Source organism: Elephas maximus, chromosome 5 (assembly GCF_024166365.1).
Source record: "Elephas maximus indicus isolate mEleMax1 chromosome 5, mEleMax1 primary haplotype, whole genome shotgun sequence".
Taxonomy (NCBI): Eukaryota; Metazoa; Chordata; class Mammalia; order Proboscidea; family Elephantidae; genus Elephas; species Elephas maximus.
The window spans coordinates 46,435,656-46,452,981 of NC_064823.1; the positions used below are offsets into that span (position 1 = coordinate 46,435,656).

The 17,326-nt window shown below is 39.1% G+C and overlaps 1 protein-coding gene across 2 annotated transcripts in view; it reads left to right on the forward strand.

The window, feature by feature from the left end:
- The window catches only part of PPA2 (inorganic pyrophosphatase 2), a 141,326-nt gene that overhangs the window by 99,655 nt on the left and 24,345 nt on the right, over nt 1-17,326 (forward strand). For both annotated transcript variants that reach the window (XM_049885585.1, XM_049885586.1), the window contains one exon: nt 8,052-8,179. In XM_049885585.1, coding sequence (XP_049741542.1) covers nt 8,052-8,179 — 128 coding nt within the window. The remainder of the gene's footprint in view (nt 1-8,051; nt 8,180-17,326) is intronic.

The following is a 17,326-nucleotide window of genomic DNA, read 5'->3' on the forward strand; positions in this document are numbered from 1 at the left end:
TTTGGCCTAACATTGTCCTTATTTTTTCTTCCATGATCTTTATCATTTAAGATTTTATATTTAATTTTTTGATCAATTTTCAGTTAGTTTTTGTGCATGATGTGAGATATGGGTCTTGTTTCATTTTTTTTTGCAGATGGATATTCAATTATGTCAGCACCATTTGTTAAAGAGACTGTTTTCCCCATTTAACGGACTTTGGGCCTTTGTCAAATGTCAGCTGCTTATAGTTGGACGAATTTATGTCTAGATTCTCAATTCTCTTCCATTGGTCTATGTATCTGTTGTACCAGTACCAGGCTGTTTTGACTACAGTGGTGGTATAATAGGTTCTAAAATCAGGTACTGTGAAGCCTCCCACTTTGTTCTTCTTCACTAATGCTTTACTTATCTGGAGCCTCTTCCCTTTCCATATGAAGCTGGTAATTTGTTTCACCATCTCAGTAAAAAATGTCCTTGCACTTTGGATCAAGATTGCATTGTATCTGTAGATAGCTTTGGGTAGAATTGACATTTTCACAATGTTAAGTCTTTCTGTCCATGAGCAGGGTATGTTTTTCCACTTATGTAGGTCTCTTGTGGTAGTGTCTCATAGTTTTCTTTGTGTGGGTTTTTTATGTCACTGGTTAGATTTATTCCTAACTATCTTATCTTCTTGTGGGCTATTGTACATGTTATTTATTTGGTGATTTCCTCTTCAAAATTTTCTTGTTGGTGTTGAGGAATCCAACTGAGTTTCGTGTATTTATCTTGTATTCTCATACTTTGCTGAAATCTTCTATTAGTTCCATTAGTTTTCTTGTGGATTCTTTGGGGTTTTCTGTGTATAAGATCATATCATCTGCAAATAGGAATATCTTTACTTCTTCCTTACCAATTTGGATGCCCTTTATTTCTTTTTTTGCCTTATTGCTCTGACTGTGACCTCCAGCACAATGTTAAGATTGGTGATAAAAGGCATCCTTGTCCGGTTCCTGTTCTCAAGAGGAATGCTTTCAGACTATCCATTTAGCATGATATTGGTTCTTGGCTTTGTATAAATATCCTTTATTATGTTGTGGAATTTTCCTTCTATCCCCATTTTGCTGAGAGTTTTTATCTTGAGTGGATGTTGGAATTTGTCAAATGCCTTTTCTGCATCAATTGATAAGATCATGTGTTTCTTGTCTTTTGTTTTATTTACGTGATGGATTACATTGGTTATTTTTCTTCATTTTCATTGTACTTTAGATAACGGTTTATAGAACAAACTACTCATTAAACACTACAAATATTGTTTTATGCCATTGGTTAACAACCCCCAGACATGTCAACACTCTTGGATTCTGTGTTACCAGCTTTCCTGTCCCCTCCTGCCTTCTAGTCCTTGCCCCTGGGTTGGTATGCCCCTTTAGTCTCATTTTATTTTATTGGCCTGTCCAATCTTTGGCTGAAAGGTGAACCTCAGGAGTGACTTCATTACTGAGATGAAAGGGTGTCCGGGGGCCATACTCTTAGGGTTTCTCCAGTCTCTATCAGACCAGTAAGTCTGGTCTTTCTTTTTTAAGTTACAATTTTGTTCTACATTTTTCTCCAGCTCTGTCCAGAACCCTCTGTTGTGATCCCTGTCAGAACAGTCAGTGGTGGAAGCCAGGTACCATCTCATTGTACCAGACTCAGTCCGGTGGAGGCCATGGTAGATGTGGTCTATTAGTCCTTTGGACTAATCTTTTCCTTGCATCTTTAGTTTTCTTCATTCTTCCTTGCTCCCGAAGGGGTGAGACCAGTGGAATATCCTAGTTGGCCACTCACAGGCTTTTAAGACCCCAGACACTACTCACCAAAGTTGAATTTAGAACATTTTCTTTATGAGCTATGTATGACAGTTGAGCTACATGTTCTCTGAGACTATGGTCCTCACAGCTCTCAGCCCAGGAATTCCATCCCTTACGGAGTTTGGATGTATCTACGGAGCTTCCCCCCCACATGTCTGTCAGTTTGTCATACTATGGGGGCTTGCGTGTTGCTGTGATGCTGGAACCTATGCCACCGGTATTCAGATACCAGCAGGGTCACCTGTGGAGGACAGGTTTCAGCTGAGCTTCCAGACTAAGACAGACTAGGAAGAAGGACCTGACAGTCTACTTCTGAAAAGCATTATCCAGTGAAAACCTTATGAATAGCAGCAGAACATTGTCTCATATACTGCTGGAAGATGAGCCCCCCAGGTTGGAAGGCACTCAAAAGATGACTCGGGAAGAGCTGCCTCCTCAAAGTAGAGTTGACCTTAATGACGTGGATGGAGTAAAGCTTTCAGGACCTTCATTTGCTCATGTGGCATGACTCAAAATGAGACGAAACAGCTGCAAACATCCATTAATAATCAGAATCTGGAATGTATGAAGTATGAATCTAGGAAAATTGGAAATCATCAAAAATGAAATAGAATGCATAAACATTGATATCCTAGGCATTAGTGAGCTAAAATGGACTGGTATTGGCCATTTTGAATTGGACAATCATATAGCCTATTATCCTGGGAATGACAACTCAAAGAGGAATGGTGTTGCATTCATCGTCAAAAAGAACGTTTCAAGATCTATCCAGAAGTACAACACTATCAGTGATAGCATAATATCCACACGCCTACAATAAAGACTGGTTAATACGACTATTATTCAAATTTACGGACCAACCGCTAGGGCCAAAGATTAAGAAATGGAAGATTTTTATCAGCTGCTGCAGTCTGAAATTGATCGAACATGCAATCAAGATGCATTGATAATTACTGGTGATTGGAATGCAAAAGTTGGAAACAAAGAAGAAGGATCAGCAGCTGGAAAATACGGCCTGGGTGATAGAAACATTGCCGGAGATCAAATGATAGAATTTTGCAAGACCAATGACTTCTTCATTGCAAATACCTTCTTTCACCAGCATAAACGGCAACTGTACACATGGACCTTGCCAGATGGAACACACAGAAATCAAATTGACTGCATCTGTGGAAAGAGACGATGGAAAAACTCAATATCATCAGTCAGAACAAGGCCAGGGGCCGACTGTGGAACAGACCATCAATTGCTCCTATGCAAGTTCAAGCTGAAACTGAAGAAAATCAGAGTAAGTCCACAAGAGCCAAAACACTGCCTTGAGTATATCCCACCTGAATTTAGAGACCATCTGAAGAGTAGATTTGATGCATTGAACACTACTGACCAAAGACCACATGAGTTGTGGAAGAACATCAAGGACATCATCCATGAAGAAAGCAAGAGGTCAGTGAAAAGACAAAAAGAAAGACCAAGATGAATGTCAGAGGAGACTCTGAAACTTCCTCTTCAGCGTCGAGCAGCTAAAGCAAAAGGAAGAATTGATGAAGTAAAAACTGAACAGAAGATTTCAAAGGGCATCTCGAGAAGACAAAGTAAAGTATTATAATGACATGTGCAAAGAGCTGGAGATGGAAAACCAAAAGGGAAGAACATGCTCAAAGTTTCTCAAGCTGAAAGAGCTGAAGAAAAAAATCAAGCCTTGAGTTGCAATAGTGAAGGATTCCATGGGGAAAATATTAAACGATGCAGGAAGCAGCAAAAGGAGATGGAAGGAATACACAGAGTCATTATACCAAAAAGAATTAGTTGATATTCAACCATTTCAGGAGGTGGCATATGATCAGGAACTGATGGTACTGAAGGAAGAAGTCCAAGCTGCTCTGAAGGCATGGAAGAAAAACAAGGCTCCAGGAATTGATGGACTATCAATCGAGATGTTTCAACAAACAGATGCAGCACTGGAGGTGCTCACTCGTCTATGCCAAGAAATATGGAAGACAGCTTCCTGGCCAACTGATTGGAAGAGATCCATCTGTATGCCTATTCCCAAGAAAAGTGATCCAACCGAATGGGGAAATTATAGGGCAATATCATTAATATCACACGCAAGCAAAATTTTGCTGAAGATCATTCAAAAATGGCTGTAGCAGTATATCAACAGGGAACTGCCAGAAATTCAGGCCAATTTCAGAAGAGGACATGGAACCAAGGATATCATTGCTGATGTCAGATGGATCCTGGCTGAAAGCAGAGAATACCAGAAGGATGTTTACCTGTGTTTTATTGACTATGCAAAGGCATTCGACTGTGTGGATCATAACAAACTATGAATAACATTGTGAAGAATGGGAATTCCAGAACACTTAATTGTGCTCATGAGGAACCTTTACATAGATCAAGAGGCAGTTGTTTGAACAGAACAAGGGGATACTGATTGGTTTAAAGTCAGGAAAGGTGTGCATCAGGGTTGTATTCTTTCATCATACCTATTTAATCTTTATGCTGAGCAAATAATACGAGAAGCTGGACTATATGAAAAGGAACGGGGCATCAGGATTGGAGGAAGATGCATTAATAACCTGCACTATGCAGATGACACAACCTTGCTTCCTGAAAGTGAAGAGGACTTGAAGCACTTACTAATGAAGATCAAAGACCACAGCCTTCAGTATGGACTACACCTCAACATAAAGAAAACAAAAATCCTCATAACTGGACCAGTGAGCAACATCATAATAAACAGAGAAAAGATTGAAGTTGTCAAGGATTTCATTTTACTTGGATCCACAGTCAACAGCCATGGAAACAGCAGTCAAGAAATCAAAAGACACATTGCATTGGGTAAATCTGCTGCAAAAGACCTCTTCAAAGTGTTGAAGATCAAAGATGTCACCTTGAAGACTAAGGTGTGCCTGACCCTAGCCATGGGATTTTCAATCGCGTCATATGCATGCGAAAGCTGGACAATGAATAAGGAAGACAAAGGGTTGACGCCTTTGAATTGTGGTGTTGGTGAAGAATATTGAATATACCATGGAGTGCGAAAAGAACAAACAAATCTGTCTTGGAAGAAGTGCGTCCGGAATGCTGCTTAGAGGCAAGGATGGCGAGACTGGGTCTTACATACTTTGGACATGTTGTCAGGAAAGATCAGTCCCTGGAGAAGGACATCATGCTTGGCAGAGTACAGGGTTAGCAGAAAAGAGGAAGACCCTCAACGAGGTGGATTGATACAGTGGCTGCAACAATGAGCTGAAGCATAACAACAATTGTAAGGATGGTCAGGATCGGGCAGTGTTTCGTTCTGTTGTGCATGGGGTTACTATGACTCGGAACTGACTGGACGGCACCTAACAACAATGGAGCTTCCTTGACCTTGCCTTGTACAAGTTGTGCTGGCTTTCTCAGTATTGTGTACTATCTTACCCTTCACCAGTGTTACCTCATAGATATTGTCTATTTAGTGTTTTTCCATCCGCATCCCTCCCCTCCCTCGTACACATTCTTTTCCAACACACATGGGACATTCTCCAGAATAGACCACATCTGAGGCCACAGAGCAACCCTCAACAAAATCCAAATCACTGAGATAATACAAAGTATCTTCTTTCACCACGCCGTTGAAGTAGAAATTAACGACAGGAAGAGCAAGGAAAAAAAATCAGTTACATGGAAACTGAATAACACTCTGCTTAAAAACCACTGGGTAGAAGAAATCAGAGATGGAATTAAAAAATTACTAGACACAAACAAGAATGAAAACACATCATACCAAAATCTTTGGGACACAGCAAAGCAGTGCTGAGAGGTCAATTTATAGTAATAGATGCACACATCCAAAAAGAAGGAAGGCGCAAAGTCAAAACATTAACCCTACAACTTGAACAAGTAGAGAATAGCAAAAGAATCCCACAGCCACCAGAATAAAAGAATCAGTAAAGATCAGAGCAGAAATAAATGAAATAGAGAGTAGAAAAACAATGGAAAGAATCAGCAAAACCAAAAGTTGGTTATTTGAGAGGATCAACAAAATTGACAAACCACCGGCCAAATTGACAAAAGAAAAACAGAAGAGGACACAAATAAATGAAATGGGCAGCACTACAACAGACCCAACTGAAATAAAAAGGAGCATAACAGAGTACTATGAAAAACTATACTCCAACAAATTTGAAAAGCTGGAGGAAATGGACAAATTCTAGAAACACACTACCTATCAAAACTAACACAAAATGATATTGAACATCTGAACAGACCCATGACAAGAGATTCAAAAGGTAATAAAAGAACGCCCAACAAAAAAAGGCCCTGGTTTAGATGGCTTCACTGGTGAATTCTATGAAACATTCAGAGAAGAGCTTATACCAGTACTGCTCAAACTATTTTGAGTAATACTGGTGTAATCCTTACTGGTGCAATACTTCGAATTCATTCTATGATGCCAGCATAACCCTGATACCAAACACCCAAAAAAAGAGAAAATTATAGACCAGTCTCTCTCATGATTATAGATGCAAAAATTCTCAATGAAATTCTAGCCAATAGAATTCATCATATTTAAAATAAAAAAAAAAAATACCATGACCAAGTAGGATTCATACCAGGTATGTAAGGATGGTTGAACATTAGAAAATCAATCAAGATAACCCACCACATAAAAGGAAAGAAAAGAATCACATGATCACCTCAGTCGACACAGAAAAGGCATTCGACAACGTTCAACAACCATTCCTGAGAAAAACTCTCAATAAAATAGGTATAGAAGGGAAATTTCTCAACGTAATAAAGGGTATCTATGCAAAACTAACAGCCAACATCATTCTTGATGGACAGAGACTGAAAACATGCTCCTTGAGAAAGGAACAGGGCAAGGATACCCTTTGTCACCACTCCTATTTAACATTGTCCTGGAGCCCCCAGTTCCTGGCTTAGGGAAGCTGGCAGATTATTTTTTCCAGTTTGTTAATTTGTTCCCTCTCCAAAGTTGGGAGAATGGCTCTGAGTGTGTAGACAGGTCCTACTTACCGCCCAGGGGGCGCAGCAATCACTGAAGCCTGGCCAGGACCCAGAGCAGAGCATGGAGGGGGCAGGTAAGTGGGAGAGAGTTACTTCCTAAGGGGAGGGGAGGGTTTTTTGATCCGTGCAGAAGGTTTTTAGAAGGTTAGACACTGGTGCTTATCTTTTGTCAGTTCAGCACTGAGTGCTCCTTCCTGGTTCCGGGAGGTTTGAGCGGAATCTCCACCACCCTGTTTCTCCAGATGTGGAAAATGCGTCCCAAGCACTACTGTTTTTCTCAGCCTGTGGGAGCCAACTGAATAAGCCTGCAGGGTGCCAGCCAGGCCAGGTCTGGCAAATCCTTGCTGCTTCTGAACTGTCTCTCCCTTCCCCTGCTGCTCAGTCCAGCTCCTCAACTTTGGTCTTCAGTGCTCCTAGATTGTCGTATATTGTCAGTTCACTTGTTTTTTCAGGCCTTTGTTGTAAGAGGGACAACAGGACTACTGTGCCATCTTGGCTTCGCTTCCTCAACTTTTTAAAATGACAACTCATTTTGTACTGAGAAATGTACTGGCGTGTATAGTGTTTGGAGCCTTGGTGGCACAGTGGTTAAGAGTTTGGCTGTTAGGGCTCCTAATTATAACAACAGATGTAGTTGGCATAAATGATTTGGGAGTAAACATACCTGAAACTTGGTAAAGCTGATATCCTGACCATGCAAAACTACCTACATTCGTGTTTTCTGAAACATACTTCCTTGCTTTTATGTGTGCTGTTCCTTCCTGCCTTTTTCCCCTCTTGTATGCTTGGTGATGTGCATCTCTTTTAGGATGCTTTCTCTCACTTCGCATTATGTAACTTTTCCATTCTTGAATATATCTGTTAGAACCTTTTTTTTTTTTCTCACTTTACTGAAATTTGTTGTCTATTTGTCTGCTTTTCTTAACTAGAATCCTGAGCTCCTGGAGGAAAAAAACTTTGTTATACTCAGTTTCTTACCGTTTGTACCCACCACAGTGTCTGAAGGTGCTTCATAAATGTTTGTACAACGAAGGAATAATGTTTTATATATGAAAAAAACAAGCTCAGAGGTGATAAGACACATGTCAACAATCATGCTGCTACTTAGCAGCAGACTTTGACAAGACCTGTGTTTCCTGCCTCCTCGAGTCCAATGTTCTACCGTTAAATAAAATGAATTTTGATTTTTAACAAAGGACTTTTTGTTTTTTCGTTTTACAGACATTGGTGATGTGAAGAAGTATAAACCAGGTTACTTGGAAGCTACCCTTGATTGGTTTAAACATTATAAAGTGCCAGAAGGAAAACCAAAAAACAAATTTGCTTTTAATGGGGAATTCAAAGACAAGGTGAGTTTGATAATTTTTATTTTAAAATGTACCTTCCAGTATAGGTACAATACTTACCTCAATTTCGAGAATTTCTAATGTGAATATTTGTATGTGTTGTTGTTGTTGTTAGGTGCCGACCAGTCAGTTCTAGCTCAATAGCCACACTATAACAGAATGAAACCCTGCCCAGTCCTGCACCATCCTCACAATCATTTTGCTTGAGCCCGTTGTTGCAGCCACCGTGTCAATCCATCTCGTCGAAGGTCCTCCTCTTTTTCATTGACCCTCCACTTTACCAGGAATGATGTCCTTCTCCAAGGAGTGGACCCTTCTGATAACATGTTCAAAGTGTGTAAGATGAAGTCTTGCCATCCTTCCTTCTTAGGAGCATTCTGACAATACGTCTTCCAAGATAGATTTATTCCTTCTTCTGGCAATCTGTGATATATTTAATATTCTTTGCAAACACGGTAATTCAAAGGCATCAATTCTTCTTTAATCTTTCTTATTCATTGTCCCACTTTCACATGCACCAGAGGCCATTGAAAACACCATGTCTTGGGTCAGGCACACCTTAGTCCTAAAAGTGACGTCTTTGCTTTTTAACACTCTATAGAGATTTTTTGCAGCAGATTTGTCCAGTGCAATGCATTGTTTAATTTCTTGACTGCTCTTCCATGGGCATTGATTGTGGATCCAAGTAAAATGAAATCCTTAATAACTTCAGTGCTTTCTCCATTTATCATGATGTTGCTTATTGGTCCAGTTTTGAAGATTTTTGTTTTCTTCATGTTAAGGTGTAATAGATACTGAAGGGTGTAGTCTTTGATCTTCATCAGTAAGTGCTTCAAGCCTTCACTTCCAGCAAGCAAGGTTGTGTCATCTGCTTAACACAGGTTGTTAATGAGTGTTCCTCCAATCCTGATGCCTTGTTCTTCTTCATATAGTCCAGCTTCTTGGATTGTTTGCTCAGCATACAGATTGAATAGGCATGGTGGAAAGATACAACCCTGACACATACTTTTCTTGACTTTAACGCATGCAGTATCCTCTTGTTTTGTTCGAACAACTGCCTCTTGGTCTAAGTACAGGTTCCTCATGAGGACAATTAAGTGTTCCAGAATTCCTATTCTTCGCAATGTTACCCATCATTTGTTATGATCTACACAGTTGAATGCCTTTGCATAATCAATAAAATATAGGTAAACATCTTTCTGGTATTCTCTGCTTTCAGCCAGAATCCATCTGACATCAGCAATGATGTCCCTTGTTCCACATCATCTTCTGAATCTGGCTTGAATTTCTGGCAGTTCCCTGCTGATGAATTGCTGCAAGCACTTTTGAATGATCTTCAGCAAAATTTTACTTGTGTGTGATGTTAATGATATTGTTTAATAATTTTCTCATTCTGTTGGGTCACCTTTCTTTGGAACGGGTACAAATACGGTTCTCTTCCAATAGGTTGGCCAGGTAGCTGTCTTCCAAATTTCTTGGCATAGATAAGTGAATACTTCCAACACTGAATCTGTTTGTTGGAACATCTCAGTTAGCATTTCTTCAGTTCCTGGAGTCTGGTTTTCCACAAATGCCTTCAGGGTAGCTTAGATCTGTTCCTTAGTACAATTGGTTCTTGATTGTATCCTGCGCCCTGAAATAGTTGAACGTCAATCAATTTTTTTTGGTATAGTGACTCTGTATTCTTTCCATCTTCTTTTGATGCTTCCTGCCTCATTCAGTATTTTGCCCATAGAATCCTTCAATATTGAAACTCAAAGCTTGAATTTTTTCCTCATTTCTTTCATCTTGAGAAATGCCGAGCTTGTTCTTCCTTTGTGGTCTTCCAACTCCAGGTCTTTGCACATTTCATTATAATACTTTGTCTTCTGTAGCAGCCCTTTAAACTCTTCTGCTCAGCTCTTGGACTTCTTCATTTCTTCCTTTCACTTTACTTACTCTACATTCAAGAGTAACTTTCAGAGTCTTTTCTGACATCCATTATTGCCTTTTCTTCCTTTCTTGTCTTTTTAATGACCTCTTGTTTTCTTCATGTATGATGTCCATAATGTCACTGCACAACTCATCTGGTTTTCGGTCATTAGTGTTCAGTGCATCAAATCTATTCTTGAGATGGTCTCTAAATTCAGGAGGGATATACTCAAGGTCGTACTTTGGCTCTTCTGGACCTATTCTGTTTTTCTTCAACTTCAACTTGAACTTGCATATGAGCAGTTGATGATCTGTCCCACAGTTGGCCCCCGACCTTGTTCTGACTGATGGTACTGAGGTTTTCCATTGTCTTTTTCCACAGATGTTGTCAATATGATTCCTGTGTAGTCCATATGGTGAGGTCCATGTATATAATCATTGTTTATGTTGTTGAAAAAAGGTATTTGCAATGAAGAAGTCGTTGGTTTTGCAAAATTCTATTATGCCATCTCCGGCATTGTTTCTACCGCCAAGGTCATATTTTCCAACTACCACCAGTCCTTCTTTTTTTCCAACTTTCACATTCCAATCTCCAGTAATTATCAATGCATACTGATTGCATATCCGATCAATTTCAGACTGTTAAAGTTGGTAAAAATATTAAATATCTTTATCTTTTGCCTTAGTGCTTCGTGCATAAGTTTGAATAATAGTTGTATTAACTGGTCTTCCTTACAGGCCTACGGGTATTATCCTGTCACTGACGGCGTTGTATTTCAGGAGAGATCTTGAAATGTTCTTTTTGATGATGAATGCAACACCATTCCTCTTCGAGTTGTCATTCCCAGCATAGTAGACCATATGATTGTCTGATTCAAAATGGTCAATACCAGTCCATTTTTGCTCACTTATGTCTAGGATAACAATCTTTATGGGTTCCATTTCATTTTTGACCAACTTCCAATTTTCCTAGATTCATACTTCTTAAATCCTATGTTCCGATTATTAATGGATGTTTGCAGCTGTTTCTTGTTTTGAGTCATGACGCATCCACAAATGAAGGTCCTGCAGTGAAAGCTTGACTCCATCCACATCATTAAGGTCGACTCTACGTTGAGGAGGAAGCTCTTCCCCAGTCACATTTTGAGAGCCTTCCAACGTGAGGGGCTCATCTTCAGGTGCTGTATCAGACAGTGTTCCACTGCTATTTATAAGGCTTTCACTGACCAGTTTTTTCAGAAGTAAGACTGCCAGGTCCTTCTTCCTAGTTTGTCTTAGGCTGCAAGCTCAGCTAAAACCTGCCTGCCAAGGGTGACCCTGCTGGTATTTAAAATAGCAGTAGCAAAGCTTCTAGTTGACACAGCTACACCCAAGCCACCACGGTACGACAAACTGACAGATACATGGTGGATTTGTATGTAGAATGATTAAAAAGTATTTTGACTAACCTTCATAGTTAAGGATATTATTTTATGATTTTTATTTAAATATTTTTTCAGGAGATTTCTCTAAGTGAATCAGTGAGGCTAAAAACATCTCTATCTATCTCCTTTATTTCAGAAAATGAAAGAATTCCTTGTAAATTGTATATGAAGAAAAATCCTCCATTTATGGTTTCAGGAAGGGAAGAGTTACTTACCCTTAGGGTAGATACACAGGAACTTCCCTCCTAAGTTTTTATTCTATCATGACCAAAATGAGCTGCTTAACAATTAAGAAAGCAATTGAATTATCTTACTGTCATAGAATTTTTCTATTTGAATACCATAGAAATCATCGGGAAGTGTTTCTAATATGACGTAAATGGAAAGAATAGCCTAAACAAGTCTAAAATATGGAATATTTTTTAAAGTTATTACCACTAAGTAAATTGCATATTGTAAACTAATGTTAAGTGGATGCTAATAAGTAAAATATGTTTTGTAAGTAAAGTAAGGTGTGTTAATGAAAACTTAAAATGTACAGTAAATATTTTGCTATCCAAGAATTTATTGCTGGGCTCAATATTTTTTAAAAGACACATTAACAAAACTGTTACTACCTGGAGGTATTTGTTTAGGATTATTGTTGTTGTTAGGTGCTGTCGAGTTGGTTCCGACTCATAACGACCCTATGCTCAGCAGATCCAAACATTGCCCGCTCCTGCGCCATCCTTACAATCGTTGTTATGCTTGAGCTCATTGTTGCAGCCACCATGTCAATCCACCTCGTTGAGGGCCTTCCTCTTTTCCGCTGACCCTGTACTCTACCAAGCATGATGTCCTTCTCCAGGAACTGATCCCTCCTGACAACACGTCCAAAGTATGTAAGACACAGCCTCGCCATCCTTGCCTCTAAGGAGCATTCTGGCCGCACTTCTTCCAAGTCAGATTTGTTTGTTGTTTTGGCACTCCATGGTATATTCAGTATTCTTCACCAACACCACAATTCAACCCTTCTTTGGTTTTCCTTATTCATTGTCAGCTTTCGCATGCATATGACGCGATTGAAAATCCCATGGCTAGGGTCAGGCACACCTTACACTTCAGGGTGACATCTTTGCTCTTCAACACTTTAAAGAGGTCCTTTGCAGCAGATTTACCCAATGCAATGTGTCTTTTGATTTCTTGACTGCTGTTTCCATGGCTGTTGATTGTGGATCCAAGTAAAATGAAATCCTTGACAACTTCAGTCTTTTCTTCGTTTATCATGATGTTGCTCATTGGTCCAGTTATGAGGATTTTTCCTTTCTTTATGTTGAGGTGTAGTCCATACTGAAGGCTGTGGTCTTTGATCTTCCTTAGTAAGTGCTTCAAGTCCTCTTCACTTTCAGCAAGCAAGGTTATGTCATCTGCATAACACATGTTGTTAATGAGTCTTCCTGCAATCCTGATGACCCCCGTTCTTCATATAGTCCAGCTTCTCGTATTATTTGCTCAGCATAAAGATTAAATAGATATGGTGAAAGAATACAACCCTGACACACACCTTTCCTGACTTTAAACCATTCAGTATCCCCTTGTTCTCTCTGAACAACCGCCTCTTTATCTATGTAAAGATTCCTTATGAGCACAATTAAGTGTTCTGGAATTCCCATTCTTCGCAATGTTATCCATAGTTTGTTATGATCCACACAGTCGAATGCCTTTGCATAGTCAATAAAACAGAGCTAAACATCCTTCTGGTATTCTCTGCTTTCTGCCAGGATCCATCTGACATCAACAATCATATCCCTGGTTCCATGTCCTCTTCTGAAACTGGCCTGAATTTCTGGCAGTTCCCTGTTGATATACTGCTGCAGCCATTTTTGAATGATCTTCAGCAAAATTTTGCTTGCATATGATATTAATGATATTGTTTTATGATTTCCACATTCGGTTGGATCACTTTTCTTGGGAATAGGCATACAGATGGATCTCTTCCAATCAGTTGGCCAGGAAGCTGTCTTCCATATTTCTTGGCATAGACGAGTGAGCACCTCCAGCCCTGCATTTGTTTGTTGAAACATCTCAATTGATATTCCATCAATTCGTGGACCCTTGTTTTTCTTCGATGCCTTCAGAGTAGCTTGGGCTTCTTCCTTCAGTACCATTGGTTCCTGATCATATGCCACCTCTTGAAGTGGTTGAACATTGATTAATACTTTTTGATATAATGACTCTGTATTCCTTCCATCTTCTTTTGATGCTTCCTGCGTTGTTTAATATTTTCCCCCATAGAATCCTTCACTATTGCAACTCAAGGCTTGAGTTTTTTCTTCAGTTCTTTCAGCTTGAGAAACGCTGAGCATGTTCTTCCCTTTTGGTTTTCCATCTCCAGCTCTTTGCACATGTCATTATAATACTTTACTTTGTCTTCTCGAGACGCCCTTTGAAATCTTCTGTTCAGTTCTTTTACTTCATCAGTTCTTCCTTTGCTCTACCTGCTCGATGCTCAAAAGCAAGTTTCAGAGTCTCCTCTGACATCCATATTGGTCTTTTCTTTCTTTCTTGTCTTTTCAGTGAACTCTTGTTTTCTTCATGTATCATGTCCTTGATGTCATTCTACAACTCATCTGGACTTCAGTCACTAGTGTTCAATGCGTCAAATCTATCCTTCAGATGGTCTCTAAATTCAGGTGGGATATACTCAGGGTCGTATTTTGGCTCTCGTGGACTTGTTCTGATTTTCTTCAGTCTCAGCTTGAACTTGCACAGAAGCAATTGATGGTCTGTTCCACAGTCGGCCCCTGGCCTTGTTCTGACTGATGATATTGAGCTTTTCCCTCGTCTCTTTCCACAGATGTAGTCCATTTGATTTCTGTGTGTTCCATCTGGTGAGGTCCATGTGTATAGTCGCCATTTACATTGGTGAAAGATGGTATTTGCAATGAAGAAGTTGTTGGTCTTGCAAGATTCTATCATTTGATCTCCGGCATTGTTTCTGTCACCAAGGCCATATTTTCCAACTACTGATACTTCTTCTTTGTTTCCAACTTTTGCATTCCAATTGCCAGTAATTATCGATGCATCTTGATCGCATGTTTGATCAATTTCAGACTGCAGCAGCTGATAAAAATCTTCTCTCTCTTCATCTTTGGCCCTAGTGGTTGGTCCGTAAATTTGAATAATGGTCGTATTAACTGGTTTTCCTTGTAGGCGCATGGATATTATCCTATCACTGACAGCATTGTACTTCTGGATAGATCTTGAAACGTTCTTTTTGACGATGAATGCAACACCATTCCTCTTTGAGTTGTCATTCCCAGCATAGTAGATTATATGATTGTCCAATTCAAAATGGCCAATACCAGTCCATTTCAGCTCACTAATGCCTAGGATATCGATGTTTATGCGTTCCATTTCATTTTTGATGATTTCCAATTTTCCTAGATTCATACTTCCTATATTCCAGGTTCCGATTATTAATGGATGTTTGCAGCTCTTTCTTCTCATTTTAAGTCGTGCCATATTAGCAAATGTAGGTCGTGAAAGCTTTACTCCATCCACGTCATTAAGGTCAAGTCTACTTTGAGGAAGCAGGTCTTCCCCAGTCATCTTTTGAGTGCCTTCCAACCTGGGGGGCTCATCTTCCAGCACTAAATCAGACAGTGTTCCCCTGCTAGTCATAAGGTTTTCACTGGATAATGCTTTTCAGAAGTAGATTGTCGGGTCCTTCTTCCTACTCTTTCTTAGTCTGGAAGCTCAGCTGAAGCCTATCCTCCATGGGAGACCCTGCTGGTGTCTGAATACCGGTGGCATCCAGCATCACAGCATCACAGCAACACGCAAGCCCCCACAGTGCGACAAACTTGACAGACGTGTGGGGGTGTTTAGGATTATTAAATGTAAATATAAAATTACTATTTAAAGCTGGATCTACACTAAAGTAAATGTTATATTTATGTAAATGTAAATACCCAAACCCAATGCCATCAAGTCGATTCCAACTCATCCAGCCCTGTAGGACAAAGTAGAACTGTCCCGTAAGGTTACAAAGCAGTGACTGGTGGATTTTAACTGCTAACATTTTGATTAGCAGCCAGATGCTTAACCACTGCACCACTGGGGATCAGTAATTATAAATAAGATATTGAAAATGTATAAAATAAATTATTTTTAGCTTTTCCTCAAAATATATCTTGTATTTTATATCAAATAATAAAATTTTCTAACCCGTATAGTACTTTTATTTACCGTTATTGCTTCAGGGTGAGTCAGCCAAGTCATGAATTCATAAAGCGTGAAGTATTCTGGAGTTTTTTGTTTGTTCGTTTTTAGTCAAGCATTACTTCTTTTCTGTATGAAGACTAGGTCATTTATACACCCTCTTTTCAGAATATAATCATTTTATGCGTTGATTTTTCTATTGTTTAAAATATAGTGTCTAACTCAGGAAAATTAAATTGTGGTTCTTTAACGTGATTGAAAGGATGACTCCTATTCTTTTTCTTCTGCCATCCTTTAATCTAGATTTTTCTTGCCTAGTCCTTTAAGTAATACTGAAATTGGCTCTGTTGGTGGTGGTAATATATGCTCTCGAGTTGATTCTGACTCATAGTGACCCTATATCACAAAGTAAAATTGCCCTATAGGGTTTCCCAGGCTGTAATCGTTTGTTGGAATTCGGCGGGGAAGGGAAGGGGACAGCTCGCCAAGTCTTTTCTTCCTTAAAGTTGCTGATGGGTTCAAATCACCACGCTTTTGGTTAGCAACCAAGTGGTTAACCATTGTGCCACCAGGACTCCTTGGAATTGGTTCTAAATAATCACTGTAATTTGAATAATTTGGTTAAAAATCTTTCCTCGTGTTTTCCAGATAACTTGGGCTTTTTGTCTTATATCTTAAAAAAGAATACCTGAGACCACTTTGTTAACAATTTAGTCGTTCTCCCGTAACTCAGGCAACAGTACACCTGAGAGAACTTTTGTTTTGAGAGGTAAATTTCCCGTTAATATTATTATATCTTAATTCTTAAGATTCTTTATTTTCTTCATTATCATAATGTGTTTAGTTGTCACTGAAGGAGTGAGGAACTAGTTTTGATTAATTAATGAGGACTCTTCATAAGGAATATAAGCAGCATTCTGGGGAAAATCTTAACAATTTTTCAGGTTTGGATTAATAATGTAAGTTTTCCTCAGAAAACATTGGAAAATTTTAGACTATGCAATTAGACTTTTTAATTTTGATACTGATGTTACATTCTTACTTATAAGCCAGGTACTAGGCTAAGCATTTTACCTACGGCATTTTATTTATCCTTTCAACAACTCCATGATTCATGTTAGAGGTTGGTAAACTTTTTTCTGTAAAGGGCTACATAGTAAATATTTTAGGCTCTGAGGGCCATTTGTCTCTGCTAAAGCCATCATAGACCATAGATACATGATGGTTTCAGTTAAACTATATAAGAACATACAGTGGTCTGGACTTGGCACACAGGCCCTAGTTTGTCAATCCCTGATTTAGATCATCCCCGATATATTCCATTTTCTAAAATATTTAATTGTGTCTTAGGTGACGTTTGCAAGCCAATTAGGTTCCCATTTAACATTTTTTATATAAGTTGCTGTGTCACATTGGTTACAGTTTTCACAGTGTGTCGGCATTCTTATTATTTCCATTCAGTTCTTCTGTTTCCATTGATCTAGCTTATCTTCTCTTCCTTGCCTTCCCATCTTTGCTTTTGGGTAAATGTTGACTGTCTGGTCTCATGTAACTGATTGTTTAAGGTAGCACAGTACTCACTGGTGTTACTGTTTATTTTATAAGGCAGTCT